General features: G+C 43.9%; 1 protein-coding gene and 1 long non-coding RNA gene across 6 annotated transcripts in view; one reads left to right on the top strand and one right to left on the bottom strand.

Annotated features, from left to right (window-relative positions):
• Window positions 1-3002, bottom strand: part of LOC119967610 — a 354928-nt gene extending 351926 nt beyond the window's left edge. Inside the window, exon 1 of the long non-coding RNA XR_005461024.1 lies at window positions 2936-3002. This is a non-coding gene — a long non-coding RNA (uncharacterized LOC119967610). The remainder of the gene's footprint in view (window positions 1-2935) is intronic.
• The window catches only part of sntg2 (syntrophin, gamma 2), a 1464242-nt gene that overhangs the window by 786210 nt on the left and 660697 nt on the right, over window positions 1-17335 (top strand). For 2 of the 5 annotated variants that reach the window (XM_038800368.1, XM_038800364.1), the window contains exon 1: window positions 3105-3342. The exons of the other annotated variants lie outside the window; for them this stretch is intronic. In XM_038800368.1, the coding sequence (XP_038656296.1) occupies window positions 3274-3342 (69 nt within the window). In that variant the 5' untranslated portion in view covers window positions 3105-3273. Of the gene's footprint in view, window positions 1-3104; window positions 3343-17335 lie in introns of those variants that run through there. 5 annotated transcript variants of the gene reach the window in all.

Raw genomic sequence — 17335 nt, 5'->3', positions numbered from 1 at the left:
ACAGATGCTGCCAGACCTGCTGAGGTTTCCAGCACTTTCTATTTCTATTTACTTTTTTAAATTTTGTTTTGTGAAGTTGCTGTAAGGCATACATCACCATTGAATGAATGTTAGTACTGCGATTGGCATGGATGTATTATTACAGCTCTGCAAGGATATCAAGGTAGAGTAACAGTCGCACCTTCAGAGGAGTCAAGCCACCGACATAGAACATCAGTTAACTTGCCACAATCCATAGCAAATCAGACCATGAACATAAACAAAATTAATTAGTTTATTTCAATTCCATTTATCCCCCAGTATATTAAGGCTTTGTGAAGGGAGTCCCTTATGGTCCAGGTAACTCAGTTATCGGATTCTTAATCCCACAGGATTGTTTTGAATCCTTTGTGGGATAATACATTTCTCCCTCTGCATTTTATTTGAAAAATGATTTATTGATTTTTACAAAAAAAAATTACAATCCATTCTCCACATTCTCTTAATTCATTGGAAATTGGAAATCTATTTGTTGAGATTCTTGATTCACTGGTCAGAAGCATATTCTACAGAGGATACTGTTGACAAACGAAAGATAAAATGGATACAAAACCTTGCAAAAAGGACTCCAAAGACCCATAAATGGGAAACGTGAACCTTGTTTGTCTGTGTCAAGCCAACTTGTTTGTTTTAATGCAGCAGCTAACACTGACAATGATGCTGAGCCTGCAACTGAGCATGTGTAGGAAGTGCTCCCCCTGGTGTTCTAACAGAAATAACGGCAGCCGATTTATTATTCCATAGAATCCCGACACTGCAGAAAGCCATTGGGCTGATCGACCCTCCGAAAGAGCACCCTACCTAGGCCCACTCCCCTTCGACCTCCACCTAACCTGCACATCTTTGGACACTAAGGAGCAATTTTAGCCTGGCCAATCCACCTATCCTGTATATCTTTTGAGTGTGGGAGGAAACCCACGCAGACACTGGGAGAACATGCAAACTGCACACAGAAATTCACCCGAGGCTGGAAAAGAACCCTGTGAGGCAGCAGTGATAATCACTGTGCCACCGTGCATGTCAATTAAAAAATTTGAATAATCCCATGCCAATTTAAAAAAATAATTAAACAGTACTTGTATTACACATTATGATGAGACATTCTTTCAAGCTTTTAGAGTAAATGGTCTGAATTTTACCAGCTCCTTTACGGCAGGCTTAAGAGGGGGTGGGGCCAGTAAAATAACGAGCAGCAGTGTTGGGAGAGCTCACAGACACAGTTTCACTGCCATAGAGGTTTTTCAGTGGTGGGCCGGGAGACTGGTCTGCAGTCTGCCACATGACGATGGGTATCCAATTTAAGAAATTAAATTCCCTTTGAGGGGGGATATCTCAATACCGTTGGCATTTTACCAGCAACTCGTGACACCCCGCAACGTGGATGCTGCCAGCTTCATGGGGGCAGCCTCCCTCTGCCAGTCCTGGGGGCCATTGAGACTGAAGCCTCCAACCCCCAAAGAAGAGAAAGAGGCAACCTTTGAAGCCCCAGTGGACCATTTGAAGAGGGTCCCTTCTGATCATAGGCATCTGCCTGCTTGGCGTCCTCAATAATTCATTTGTACTTAACTCTCAAACCTCGACCTGCACAGTAGTGACCACGACTTCTGGACAGGCTACTAAGGCTTCACAGCTGCCAATCATGTGGTTGGAGCCAGCAGCATTGGGAGCCAGCATGCTGTCTTAATTTGGACAATCCTTTCATTAGGAGGTTGGTCCAGGAAAATTGCTGAGGTGATCCCACTGTCAGCATGTCCCGAGGTAAAATTCAGTCCAAAATGACCCAGGTATCATCTCAGGTTTTGAAGGAATCCTGTTCCGTAGATCGAGGCATAAGAATATTGACTGCAAGCTACAAAGTGTTAGTAAGAAATTAAAATTGGAAAGAAACCGTTGTCATGGATACATCTGCACAAACTCCCAGGCAATCAGTGCAGTTCTGGAGCTGAGTTTTCAGTGCTGCCCTTTCCTGCCTAAGCCCTGCATTGAAGTGTTATTTCCTCTTTAAAGAAGCACTGTGTTCCTGCATGTTTGGTCTCATGTCTGTGAGTGGCTCTTTTTTGTAAATGTGTGAGCTTCGCTGGCAGGATCTGCATTTATTGTCCATCATTAGCTGTCTGAGAAGGTGACGGGTCTTATCTTGCAACCCTGGTGCTCATTGTTGTATTTTCCCTCTCACTGATCACATGATGTGAAAGTTGCAGATGCTTTAAATCTTTAGTTTTTGGTTGGTATAAGTTGAGAGAGGGGGGGGGGGGGGCACGTGACTTCTCATCTCAGAGCATTTCTTTTAACATTGTTCTGTCATTAAAGCTCATAAATATTCTCTGCAAGCCCTTCCACTTTGCATCTACTTTGTAAAGAGCAATGAAGCCAGCAACTGATTCACAAGTGCAAATAACAATGAGTCCTCCATACAGGAGATCTAATCATTGTTAACCTGGTCAAATCAGCAATCTATGAGCATTCAAGAACATTTTATGTGCAGAAAAAGAAAGATTTTATGCTAGCCCACAAGCTAACAAACTGCAATGTCGAATGCTGTGCGTTACATATTGATTATGTAATGCTTCACCCTGCACCCACCATCTTCTCCTCCCAAAGATGTAAGCGGCAAGTTGTAAGCAAGATCAAAGGGGCATGTGCCATGTTTACAAATGAGTTATTGATGTCCGTGCTGCTTAGGCCCTCCCAATACAACTGGTCCTTTAAAATCTCTGTCTGGCTGGAGCTCAAGAAAAGATGAAATAATAATATGTACTCATCCACGGGAGGTGTTCTTTAACAACCAGCAGGTGGAGAAGTAACTTGCTGCAGTAAAAACCTGCACTACATGCAGAGCACAGTACAAAATAAGCACACAGCTGTCAGAGCGACGATACAGCTACCATCAACCTACCTTCAGGAGTTAATGAACTTGTAGAGCGCTGGACGACTGTTCTCCCTCATCTCTCTCTCTCTCGCTCTTTACTAGCCTGTAGACAAAACTAACCTCCGTCAATTTAAAGTGCTCTGACGCCATCCTGGTGGCAGCAAGGGACAATCTCATCAATTTTCCTCTGCCTCAAATCAGAGCAGTCTGAGCCAGCCTTGCTCTCCCTCTCTTGAGGACACACTCTCATTTGCTTTCTACCTTGGATAAAAAAAACTACGGCCTTTCATGACCTGGCCAGTTGCATAAATGACTTATAAAGCCAGTCTGTGCTCTCTACTCCAGAGCCTCCAGTTATATGGGAAATGAATGTTGCAGGGAAGCACCTTCCACCACTGCTTGAGCGCCCTATCAGCCTTCTTGTACCGACCTGGGCAAGTACAATCTTTTATCTATATGTGCATACCGTGCTCCTAGATTGCAAGTTTTAATCGTAACAAACTGTCCACCGTTAGTTATTGTTACAGGCAATTTGCCCTAAATACTGGCTGTTTCCTGTGCAGCTGGTTATTATATTTTTACAGCACTTCTGCTTCCATTAGTAATTTGTGTCTCTTGCTGTCTGTGAATATTTGTTAAGTTAAAGTGCAGTGGAAGTGTATAAATGCCACAGCCAAGGAATGAGTTGTATCCTGTTAGACCTATTCTGAAGGTATTTACTTTGTTGTTGAATGCATCTCAGCCCACAGTTTCTCAGAAATCGTATTCAAGTGTTCTCGAAGGAAAGTTTTATTTTAAATTGAAGTAGAGTGGTAACAGACTCAAGCTTACAGCAAACAGGAAAAAAGTTGTTTAATGACTCCTGAATTGAAAATCTGAAAGTGTTGATAAAATGTTAGGCGTACCAAGGGCAGCACAGTAACACAGTAGCTAGCACAGCTAGTCCCAAGTTCGATTCCCGCCTTGGGTCACCGTCTATGTGGAGTTTGCACGTTCTCCCGGTGTCTGTGTGGGTTTCCGGGTGCTCCGGTTTCCTCCCACAGTCCAAAGATGTGCAGGTTAGATGGATTGGCCATGATAAATTGCCGTTAGTGTCCAAAAAAGTTAGGTGGTTTTACGGGGATAGGATGGAGGCGTGGAGTTATGTAGGGTGTTCTTTCCAAGGGTCGGTGCAGACTCGATGGGCCAAATGGCCTCCTTCTGCACTGTAAATTCTATGGTTCTATGTACCAAGTAAGAGTTGTCTTTATATCCCCATTGATTTGAAAAGCAAGAAATCTGCTTACACCAAATCTGAAGGAAAATGTTGTCGACCGAGGACTGTTTGCCACTTCAGAGTTTAAAGCTGCCTCAATGTAAACTCACCCCGAACAATATTTGGTTTGAACTCTTTCAAGTAGATTACAACATGAACCCGAATATATTATCCAGTTTATTTTACATGATGTACTGTGTCTTCTGTGTCTGGTACTCCAGAAACAACGCAGAGGCTTCATCTTCTGCCATTACAGAGAGAGCTCTGAACAGAATGCATGCTGAACTCGAAAGAGGAAAATCTGAATGTTCTATTTCTTAAAGAGGAGCCACAACTGCATTATTTGTGAGCATGTTTAATGATTAAAAATGTCTGTCAAGTTGATCTTGCCTGGGTACTGATCTAGATTAAATGAAAAAGATGATATGCCAGATGATTTGGGCTGATTACAGAACGCTGATGGATTATTAGGAGACAGTAAATTTGGCTGATTTAGGCCAGCTGAACAGAGATTTCTCTCTCTCTCTCTCACTGCTGTCAGCTGGGCTCCGCAACTAGAGCAATGTTTTGCTGTCAGCCACCATTAATCCTTAGCTATTGCATTATAAAGCCCATCATTGTGTCTTTTTCTCAGAATGAACACTTTAATAGATTTGATAGGTTTTTTTAAAAGCTCTTCATGTGCTGAATTGAACGACAAAATTATTGATTCATTGTACAATTGAGAACTTGCTGGCAGTTCCAATTAAATAATCACTGCATGTCATTTTTTCTGGATGAATCAAAGGATTCTTTTTAAAATACTTTTTAAAAGCAGTCATTATGATTACAAGGGTAGCTAATGCAAATTGTTAGCATAACTTTAGTCCTAACTAATGGCAAAGCTGCCTGACACAGTCAAATATCATACAGATTTGTGTTGAGGAATAGCTGCCACAAGTTGTTTTCGGAGCATTCGTCAAATAGCGGATTAGTTAATTCTATATTTAGTACAGTTTACAAAGAAAGAGAGAGAGAGCTATTGAGGTTGAATGGGTGAGGATTGACTCTGTGCAGGCATTGTCAGAGAAAGATTATTTTTTGCCCAGGAGTACGATAGAATGATAATAGTGTTTGATAGATGCTATTCTGTAGCACTTCAACATGCAAGTGCTCCATTGGAAGAGCAGCAGAGTGGTTTCTGCAGAAAAGTCAGGCACTGTGCTGCGATCCCATGGCTGGTCTTTACTTGTGTATATCAGCAGGAAAATTTTGCTAATGAGATTTCTAGCTCTCCAAAGGATAAACTTGAAATCTGATGCTCTTTGGTGAAACGTAATCAATACTTCCTCGTTCATCATCACTTGTGAGCTACAAGCAGGTTGACATCAAACAAGAAAGAAAATTCCTAAGACTCCATCAAAATTAGCAGTGAGCATCCCCTATCATCATCAGCATTTCTATACAGCATATTTACCGGAGGAATGTTCAAATAAAGGATTTGTCCGTAACTCTGGTTGTAATTACTGGTTGCGATAATAGCAGTTCCATAGGGCTGGTGTTCATGGAGCGTATATCTTACAGTAAAATTAGATGTATAATTCTGCAGATATATTTCACCGAAGCACGAATAATGACATGTATTTAGTGCTTTTAATATCATTAAACATTTCAAGGACCTATGCAGAGCATTATTAAACAAAATTTGACGGCGAGATGTAAAGGGAGGCATTAGAGCATGTGGCGAATTTGACAAGTTTGGCAATGGTGGGACAAAGAAAACCGAGGATACACACAAGAGTCCAAAACTGGAGAAACGGCAGGTTCTAAGAGAGGAGTGGGGTTAGAGCATATTCAAGCTAGGGAGAGTTGAGTACATAGAGGAGGGGGGATTTGAACACACAAGGATAAGAATTTTAAATTTGACATATTGTTAGATCGGGAGCCAATGTAGGTCAGCAGGCAGAGAGATGATGAATGACAGATGGGACTTGATCTGAGTTAGGAAACAGGCAGCAGAGAATTAACCTTTTAATGAACTGAAATTTAAAAGGGATAGAAGATTGAAGGCCATCCAGGAAATAGATGTTTTCGGAGGCTGGTAAATATACAAGAGAAATTTCCAGATGTTTGACCATCTTTGTCATACAATATAGAGTTTTTGTGGATGCAGTTACAACTTCCTTCACAATCTCATCATCATTGTTACCTGGATCATTATCTTTGTTTCTAGTGAGTGTAACTCCATTATAAATTATTTGACATTGCCTCTGCAATTAGAGTTGCGATTGGGGTTGGGGGTGGAGGGCAGTTGACAACAGAATTTTAAAATTTACAGTGTGGAAATGGAAAGCCAACAGAGAAAGCATTGGTGAGGTTTTGGCATGGTGGTGGTGGTGTGATATTATGGAGAGAAATGTAGTAAGCCTTATTGGTGGTGGAGATGGGGGTGAGGAATGAATATCGTGCTTCTCAATGGGGTGCAGGTGGTCAACTCTCACCCCCCCCCCCCCCCCCCTTCCTCCCATGCCGAATAAAGAATGCTGCGGCCAATTAGCTGCCACCCAGCAGGAGGTCGGCCAAATGTAATCACACAGGAAGCTTGTTTCCTGCCCACAAAATCTTCCCCTTGCTTCCTTCCAAACTTGCAGTTATGAGCACACCTCATTTTAAATGCCATATCAAATAATATCTAGAAGATAGGAGCAGGAGAAGGCCTTTTGGCCCTTCGTGCCTGCTCTGCCATTCATCACGATCGTGGCTGATCATCCAACATAATTGCCTAATCCTGCTTACTCCCCATAGCCTTTGATCCCATTTTCCCCAAGTGCTTGAGTTAATATGATAAATAATATAGTGTTCGTTATTTCTTGCAGCTTCATTCACATAGTAATGTGAATAACACCTTGGTCTGAGGGTTCCAAGAATCAGCACTGTGGGTTAGTATGTCATGTGTCAGCGAGAGGCTGCTAAATAGGATAAGTGCCCATGGTGTTAGGGATAAGGTGCTGGCATGGATAGAGGATTGGCTGACTGGCAGGAAGTGGGATAAAGCAGTTCTTTACAGGATGGCAAGTGGTGAATCGTGGTGTTATGCAGGGACCACAGCTATTCACTGTGAAGAAGGAACCGAGGGCATTGTTACCAAGTTTGGAGATGATGCAAAGATATGCAGAGGGTCAGGTTGTGCTGAGGAAGCAGAGAGGCTGCAGAAGGACAGGCTCGGAGAGTGGGCAAAAAAGTGGCAGATGGAATCCAACGTAGAAAAGTATGTGGTTATACACTTTGGTAGGAAGAATAGAGGCAAAGATTATTTTCCAAAGGTGAAAAGGCTTCGGAAATCAGGGGCACAAAGGCACTTGGGAGTCCTAGTTCAGGATTATTTTAAGATTAACGTGCAGGTTCAGTTGGCAGTTGGGAAGGCAAATGCAATGTAAGCACTCCAGTCGAGAGGATTAGTATACAAGAACAGGAATGTACTATTCATACTGTATAAGACTCTGGTCAGATCCCATTTGGAATATCGTGAGGAGTTTTGGGCCACTTCTCAAAGGAAGGATGTGCTGGCTTTGGAGAGGGTCCCCCGGAATGAACGACTTGTCATTCTGTACTCTATGGAGTTCGGAAGGATGAGGAGGGGGGGGGGGATCTCATTGAAACTTACAGAATACAGAGAGGCCTGGATAGAGTGGACTGGAAAGGATGTTTCTACTCGTAGGTAAAACTAGAACCCTCGGGGACAGCCACAGACTGAAGGGACAATCCTTTAAAACAGAGATGAGGAGGTATTTCTTCAGCCAGAGGGTGGTGAATCTGTGGAACTCTTTGCCGCAGAAGGCTGCGCAGGCCAAATATTTAAGACAGAGATAGATAGGTTCTTGATTTTTTAGGGGATCAGGGGTTATGAGGAGAAGGAAGCACGGTAGAATAGTGGTTAGCGGAATTGCTTCACAGCTCCAGGGTCCCAGGTTCGATTCACGACCGGGTCACTGTGTGTGCGGAGTCTACACATTCTCGTGTGTGCGTGGGTTTCCTCCGGGTGCTCCAGTTTCCTCCCACAGTTCAAAGATGTGCGGGTTAGGTGGATTGGCCATGCTAAATTGCCCGTAGTGTCCAAAATGATTAAGTGGGGTTGCTGGGGATAGGGTAGATACGTGGGCTTGAATGGGTTGCTCTTTGTAAAGGCAGGTGCAGACTCGATGGGCCGAATGGCCTCCTTCTGCACTGTAAATTCTATGAATGGGGAAGAGAAAAATAGCAGCCATGATTGAATGGTGGAGCAGACCCGATGGGCCGAATGGCCTCCTTCTGCTCCTATGTCTTGTGGTCTTAAGGTATTATGCCATGCTCCTGCTAGCATTGCGAATCCAAATTTCTCTCACAGTTGGTCTTTATTCATTATTTTGAAGACATGAACTTTTTTATAAACAGCATTAAGAATCATACAAATGTTGCCAGCTTCCCATCAGAATCTGCTGGTGCATTTAACCATGTCCTCGTGGCAGATTTTGTCTGCCAACCTTCTGCTACCTCATTTTAGTTGGCATAGAAGGCTCTCAAATCTTTTTATATTCAATGTTCGAAAAATCAAGTGGTCAACATACAATTGCAGACAATTAAGTTATTAACAAGTTTGGTAGCTTGTTTTATTTTTTAAAAATGGCAGGTGGTCTGCCAATTTCCATGCCTACTCGATTTCCATATATTACCAGAGACCAGTGTGCTGGCATCTGGGGCTGAATTCTCTGACCCCCCCGCCGGGTCGGAGAATCGCCGGGGGCCGGCGTGAATCCCGCCCCCATCGGCTGGCCGAATTCTCCGGCACCGGGTATTCGGCAGGGGCGGGAATCATGCCCCGCCTGTCGGCGGGCCCCCCCCGGCAATTCTTCGGCCTGCGATGGGCCGAAGTCCCACTGCTGTTGTGCCGGTCCCGCCGGCGTGAACTAAACAAGGTATTTACCGGTGGTCTTGGAGGGGCGCGGGGCGATTTGGCCCCGGGGGGGGGGGGGGGGGGTGCCCCCACGCTGGCCTGGCCCACGGGGGGGGGGGGGTGCCCCCACGCTGGCCTGGCCCGCGATCGGGGCTCACCGATCTGTGGGCGGGCCTGTGCCGTGGGGGCACTCGTTTCCCTCCACGTTGGCCATCGACCTCCGCGATGGCCGATGAGGAGGTGACCGCCCCCCCCCCCCCCCCCCCCCGCTCATGTGCGGGGATGACGGCAGCAGCCGCTGACGCTCCTGCGCATGCGTGGACTTCTGCCATTCGGCGAAGTCTCTTCGGCCCCAGCTGGCGTGGTGCCAAAGGCCTTCCACGCCAGCCGGCGGGACAAAAACCACTCCGGTACGGGCCTAGCCCCTCAAGGTAAGGGCTTGGCCCCTAAAGATGCGGAGAAATCCGCACCTTTGGGGTGCCCTGACACCGGAGTGGTTCCCGCCACTCCATCCCGCTGGGACTCCCCGCCCCACCAGGTAGAGGATAATCCCGGCCCAGGTTGGCAACCCAATGACCATCAGGTCAGATTTTACCTCAGTGTGGTTGGTTGGGCAATTTCTGAATGTAAAATTCACCAACTTGGGTTCGAAGCTCAACTTTGGGGATTGACTTTAATGTGAACAGTCTGGAGAGATAATACACCATGGTCGCAATCACAAAGAATTGTTAAGGCTGTTTCAGTGATACGACGAGCATATAAACCTGATGGCAGATTCCACAAAGAGGACCTGCATGAATTTGGTTTGTAATAACCCTTTCGAAGACATTGGAGAGGAATGGTTAGCTGGAGGTGGGATGGTAGTCTGCACAAAACAGAGGGTCAGGGTAGATTTTTGGATAAGTGTGATGACAGCAAAAGAAAGAGACAGAGTAGATGGGCAGTAGGAATTATTAAAAACATCAATGAGTTATGGGGGCTAGGAATGCAGTTTGTGTAGTCAGCAATTCAGGGGATTGTTATGAAGAGAAAGAGATAGGTTTCATGGACAAGATGGGCTGATAAAGAGAGATTATAGATAATCTGGAGTAAGACTTAGGGACTGGGCATGGGGAGCCTGAGGAGAGGTTTGGTTTGAAGGGAAAGGGTGAAAGTGGTGGAGGCAGTTGAATGATGGTTGTAATCTTAGTGACAAAGAAGCAACAAGTGTAAGAAGGGAAAAAAAGCTTGATAGAGGCAGTAGGAAGAAAAGGCAGGTTTATCTTTACTTTTCAGAATGATCCTGCAATAGAAAAAGTTTTGGTAGCGGAGACTCAGGTTTGATAACCCTTGCAATGTTCAGCCATATTTGGTGAAGGGTGATTAAAACAGTTATGGTCATTGGATGACATTAAACATTAGGGGGGGGGGGAGGAGGTTTGGACTGTGTTTGTTGTTGGTGACTATGTAAGGGTGGATGGTGGATTCCTGAATCATTTTCTTTGATGTTTGTGTTTAAAATGTTGAGGGTTGTTTGGGGGTTGGTGGGAGGGAGGAATTGTTGGCCAGGGAGTTGACATTGTATTTGTTACCGTTGATTGTTTGTTGGTGGTGTAAATTTGAATGAAAATGTGAAGGTGGAGGAGAATAAAAGTATTAATTAAAAAGAACAGTTATGTTCCATCATATACTCAAGTTTCTGCCACGCCAATCTGATAAAGTAAAACTGGACGCCATACCTAGAAGAATGACCAGGATTGGAAAGAATAATTGTTTTGTCAGGAAAAGTTTTTGTCAGAAGTGTTCTATAGAAACCATAATAATAATATAGAAGGTCTTAAAATGAACATTTGTCACAGTGATTTTATACAGCTGCTTAACCCATCTGTCAGTTTTTCTTTCAAGTTACTTTACCTCTTGACATTTGTGCAGTGTGCAATTCATTAGCTTCTGCATGGCGATGCCACTTCTTTGAAATATTTCATGGATTAGACATTCCATTACATTTTTGTTCCCGTATTCTGGTTTGCTTTGAAAATTCATTTAAATTGACAATTTAAAATTTTAAACCCACATTCAACGATTACAGAAGAATTTGCAGTTGTACTAACTGCAGTAGAACCAAACCATGACATGGTACAACACATCACAAAATTCTTTCACCTCAGTACCAAATTAGTTTCAATCTCTTTGCCAAATAAATTATTAATGGTTTGTGCAAATATTATGAAGACTCATGAATAACTGGCTCTTGGACAAGCGCTAATTGTGAGCTAAGTAAACCTTGCTTTTAGGAGGGGAGGGGATAGGAGGAATGTTGAGAGAAAATCATTGGCTTTGAGGCTAGTGAAAAATGACAGTGAAAGACACTTTCTAATGGTAATTTCCATCTGTAAGGTAGGACTCAATTTGCAAATGTGTAAAAAAAATACATATTCATGTGTTGGATAACAGCGGCGATAAAGGTCCTTAATCAGCATTATGCTGGTCTGTAACACATACACAACTTTAAAATATGCAAATTGGCATTGCAATTGATACCCTTTTTGTGCATTATTTATAAACTCAAACATCCTCATGTCATGTTTTTAAAATTTCTCTGCAGGCATTTGAATATTAGTACTCTAGGGTTTGTGAAGGTGTTGGATATTAAAACAATTTCTTGCAAACACAGCATTTTTCTTTTAAAAAAAGGAAGAAAGACCCGAGCTGGGTTTCGGGTTCGGGTGAATGGAAGAGTTACGTACAATTCCTATGCGTTTTCTGTTCGATGTGAGTACTCAATTCATTGTTTGGAATGAACATTTAACAATGTTCATAATCTGCAAATCAAAATATGTAACATGCAGAATGATGACTATCGACTCCCTTACCTAGAAATCACTTCCTCATATTTTACAATCCTGGAGGTTGATCATGGGAAAACTTTAAAGGTCAGCAGAAAGCCACGAAAAGAGCCATAAAGAAAGGTAAGATAGAACACGAAAAACAACTGGCACAGAATATAAGGATAGATAGCAAAAGTTTTTATAATTATATAAAACTAAAAAGAGTGGCTAAAGTAAACATTGGTCCGTTAGAGGATGAAAGTGGTCATTTAGTTATGGGATATGATGAAATGGCGGAGGCATTGAACAAATATTTTGTATCGGTCTTCACAGTGGAGGACACTAATAACATGCCAGCAATTGACCGAGAGAAGAAGGTAGGTGAGGACCTGGAAACCATTACTATCACGAAAGAGCAAGTGTTGGGCAAGCTAATGGAGCTCAGGATAGATAAGTCTCCTGGCCCTGATGGAATGCATCCCAGGGTACTGAAAGAGATGGCTGGAGTAATAGCAGATGCACTGGCGGTAATTTTCCAAAATTCGCTGAACACTGGGGCAGTCCCAGAGGATTGGAAAACAGCAAATGTGACGCCACTGTTTAAAAAGGGAAGTAGACAAAAGATGGGGATTATAGACCGGTTAAATTAACCTCTGTCGTGGGGAAGATGCTTGAGTCTATTATCAAGAAAGAGATAGAAGGGCACCTCGATAGAAATTGTCCCATTGAACGGACGCAGCATGGATTCATGAAGGGCAGGTCATGCTTGACGAATCTCTTGGAATTCTATGAAGACATTTCGAGCAAGGTAGACAAAGGGGACCCAGTGGATGTGGTGTACCTAGATTTCCAAAAGGCCTTTGACAAGGTACCGCACAAGAGGCTGCTGCATAAGATAAGGATGCATGGTGTTAAGGGTAGAGTACTAGCATGGATAGAGGATTGATTGTCTAAAAGGAAACAAAGAGTGGGAATAAATGAGTGCTATTCTGGCTGGCCATCAGTGATGAGTGGTGTGCCTCAGGGATCGGTGTTGGGACCACAATTATTTACAATTGATATAGATGATTTGGAGTTGGGAACTACGTGTAAGGTATCCAAGTTTACAGATGACACGAAGGTGTGTGGCAGAGCAAAGTGTACTGAGGACTGTAAAACCTTACAGAGGAACGTCGACACATTGAGTGAGTGGGCAAAGGTCTGGCAGATGGAGTATAATGTCAATAAGTGTGAAGTTGTGCATTTTGGTAGGAGTAACAATAGAACGGATTATTACTTAAATGGTAAAAATCTGCAGCATGCTGCTATGCAGAGGGACCTGGGTGTACTTGTGCATGAGTCACAGAAGGTTGGTCTGCAGGTGCAACAGGTAATTAGGAAGGCAAATGGAATTTTGTCCTTTGTTGCGAAGGGGATTGTGTTTAAAAGTAGAGAGGTAATGTTGCAGCTGTACAATGTGCTGGTGAGGCCACACCTGGAGTACTGTGTGCAGTTTTGGTCTCCACACTTGAGAAAGGATGTGCTGGCACTGAAGGGGGTGCAGAGGAGGTTCACTAGGCTGATTCCGGAGTTGAGGGGGTTATCGTATGAGGAGAGGCTGAGTAGATTGGGATTATATTCACTGGAATTCAGAAGGTTGAGGGGGGATCTAATAGAAACATATAAAATTTTGAAGGGAATGGATAAGATAGAAATAGAAAGGATGTTTCCACTGTTAGGTGAAAGTAGGACAAGAGGGCATAGCCTCAAGATTAGGGGGAGCAGATTTAGGACTGAATCAAGGAGGAACTTCTTCACTCAGAGGGTGGTTAAAGTATGGAATTCCCTACCGAAAGGAGTAGTAGACGCTACTTCATTGAATATATTTAAAGACAGGGTAGATGTTTTTTTGAAAAATAAAGGAATTACGGGATATGGCGAGAATACGGGTAAGTGGTTCTGAGACCACAAAAAGATCAGCCATGATCTTATAAAATGGCGGAGCAGGCTCGAAGGGCCGGACGGTCTACTTCTGCTCCTAGTTCTTATGTTCTGATGATGTTGGTTTTACATGTTGCTCTGTTTGGGAAACCAAGGACCTCTGGAATGTTTCCTGTGACGAACATCAACATTGAACAATATCTCCTCATGTTGAACTTGTGTTCAACAGTTGATGAACATTTTAACCAACTCACTGAACCCATAACCTTACCAACATAACATGTTGATTATCTGCAATGCATGCTCATTTGTAATATCCATGAGATGCTTGCAATCTGTTTCACTGTGAACAACTGGTCGTCCAGTGAGGATGTTGGAATAATCCTGGAAAATAACTTCAGAGAACATGCATTAGAAGGTCACAATGTTTGTGTTTTTTTTGTCAGGAATTAAGATTCCCTGCCGAACAAGTTGTGAGGCTTTGAAAGCCTATCATCATCACCGTAATGTTGGTTCACGATTACGGATGAGGATTGATTGAAGTGGCATTTTTTTACGTTAATATCTTTCCACATACAAGAAGTATGCACGTTCTTCTTCGGTAGAGGAAAAAGTCTTCTCATAGTGCATTCTTGAAGGAAAATTGCTATCACATTTAAACAGGCTCATCACAATGTGCAGTGCCACGAAACCTAAAGGAATCTCAGACAGCGCTGCATGTGTTAAGGTAGTGCTTCCAGCTCACCAACAAGATGGAGAACAAAATGAGGATGAGATTGAAAACTCCTTGGCTGTCACAAGCATTCCATTTTCCCATTTATTTGTTGGGCCATTTACACTTGGTGTAAGCTGGATCTTATGTAGTTCTTCATGACATAGTTTAAACAAAAGACTGAAAAACTAAAAGGTGCCCATATTAACCCATTACAATAATATAATCTACACATATATATATATTTTCAGTCATAGAAGGAGACCATTTGAATCATACCAGTTACAACAGATCTCTGAAAGAACTATTTAACTATTCCCATTCCCCAACTCTTTCAGCATAGCCCCACAAATGTCTCCTTTTCAAATGGATATCTTCTGAAAGTCACTGTTGAAGCTGTTTCCACCAGCTTTTCAGGAAGTGGTCTCCAGACCCAAACAACTCACTGACGATTTACTTTAAATTTGTGTCCTCTAAGAATCAACCTTCCGGACAATGCTAACATCCACAGCCCTTCATAATTTTCAACACCACCATTAAATCTACGCTTCCACTGGACAAAATTCCAGCCTCTCGAGACTACCCACTTGGGAAACTATGGGGGTGGGGGATTTTATGCAGCTACAAGAGCAAGAAAGATAGTGTGTGGGGTGACTTAGTTACGTGGGATAGGAAATTTTGATTTCTCGATGGTGGGTTGAGATGCAGAAATAAAAGCAGCTACGTGTTTGCAGTGTGTGGCATTACATTGGCCTGTGGCAGGTTTCTACTTGTCGTACATTGCATGCCATGAACACTTATGAATGTAAAACCTGTTTTAATAACATCTTACCTTTGGAGGTAATGTCAGCAGTGCAGGGGAATCTCTTGACACCCGTTACAGGATTGTTTAAGGTGATGTGTGCCTGACAGCTTTATGCAGTTGTCTTTAAGGTCAGTGTTTTTTCTTGTTTAACTCCACAGCAGAAGGGAGTGGAGCAAGAGAATGGATTCTTGCATGGAGGCTCAGGACCAGAGAGGGTGAATCAATGGCGAGGGCTGGTCCAGGCGGAGAGATCATGGGTCCTAGTGATTCTCCAGTTTCTGGGTACCTCATTGCAGTCCTCCTCCACGCTTCAATCATTCCCCTAATGTCCTTCGGGTGTCCAGATTGGAAACTATAGTCACAGTGGGGCCCAAACTGTTTTATCGTCACAGTGAGGCCCAAACTGTTTTATCGTCACAGTGGGGCCCAAACTGTTTTATCGTCACAGTGAGGCCCAAACTGTTTTATCGTCACAGTGGGGCCCAAACTGTTTTAGAGACTTAGCAGAGTTTTTTGTCTTTTGTACCTGATGGGCGAGAACCGTGCCGGGCACTAAACCGTTTGCGATCCATCCGGCCCGCTCCTGAAGGCAAAATCGGTGTAGCATGATGAGAAACCAATTATCGCCACTTAAGCCCTATTTCCATACAATTAATGGAACCACCCCATATCCAACAGTCTGCCGTGATTCAAAGGCCTCACCAGCAAGTGGTCATGCTGCGCCGATTAGGACTCCTTTTGAAAAATATAAACCTGACAGATGGGCTGCAGGGAGCCGAGGAGGTGAATAGCCATCTTTGCTCACAAAGACCCTGGCATTCTGCTCCTGTGCTCAGGAGTGATTGGTGGGACAACTGGGGGGTGCAGCCCTGGTTGGGGCAGACAGCGCAGGTCTGCCAATCCTTATACCGTGTTAGCAAGCACGGTCCAGGCAAATCGGCAGGCGAACCTTCATTTGCGGGCTGAAGCCCGTGGGACCTCGTTAAGTGGACCAATTAACGTTGATTAGCGTTGCCAGTCTCGTTGGTCCTAGTGCAGTTCCTGCTCGCTTCCAGACTTGGGGATTTCTGTGTCTCTACTTATAACGCCCATCGAAAGGTCAGGCTCTAGTATGAGCTTTATACACTTCATAACCTCAGCTTTATTAAACAATTACACACAACTGCTCAGATCATGCAACCTTTTCACCTTGCCCTATGCAATATCCAGAATCCAACAACCAAAAGATTTGAATCTCACAAGCACCAAACACAACAATCCCACATATAAATGAGAATATCTTGAACTAACAGGGACATAGTCCATTGGCACATAACTAGGTTTCACTTACAAGTTCTATTTTTTAAAATATAAATTTAAGAGTACCCAATTAATTTTTTCCAATTAAGGGGCAATTTTGTGTGGCCAATCCACCTTACGTGGCTGCAGCTGCTCTCTCTGTGGGTGAGTGCTGTTTCCAGTGCTGGTTGCTGCTGAATTGCTTGCAGGAAGGGGAAAGGAAGGAGGGAGAGGAGAGAGGAAGGAGAGAAGGAAAGAGGAGGGAAGGAAAAACAACAACAGAGGGTGGCTGCAAAACCAAGGTGTTTGTTTGCTGGGTCCCTCCTGGGCTGAGGGCCCGGCCCAGTTCTCCCAACTGTCAGGCCTCCCTCATTCCATCTGGTGAGCTTGTTCCGGAACGGGAATATTGAGTGGTTGCTGGGCCCCTCCCGGGCTGAAGATCCCATACACCAGCAGGGAGGAGATCGGTTCCATTGGGTGGTCATTCCAGGGTGGGAGCACAGACTGTATTTTGTTGAGCCCTACTTGGGCCGAAGATTTCTTCATCAAACCAGCGTCACGTACCTTAGTGTGGTGACCTAGGGTGGGAGCCCAGACTGTGTATTTTTTTGGACTCCCTTCTGGGTCGAGGATCCCCAATCCTCCCACCCTCCAGCTTCACCCAGAGTCTCAGAAGTCTCTCACCTTGGGCACCATTCCATCTATGGTGCCCACCCTCCTGTGTTGCTGACCTCTCCCCAC

This window comes from Scyliorhinus canicula, chromosome 6 (assembly GCF_902713615.1).
Source record: "Scyliorhinus canicula chromosome 6, sScyCan1.1, whole genome shotgun sequence".
In the NCBI taxonomy this organism is placed as follows: Eukaryota; Metazoa; Chordata; class Chondrichthyes; order Carcharhiniformes; family Scyliorhinidae; genus Scyliorhinus; species Scyliorhinus canicula.
This window is presented reverse-complemented; position numbering and strand designations above follow the sequence as displayed.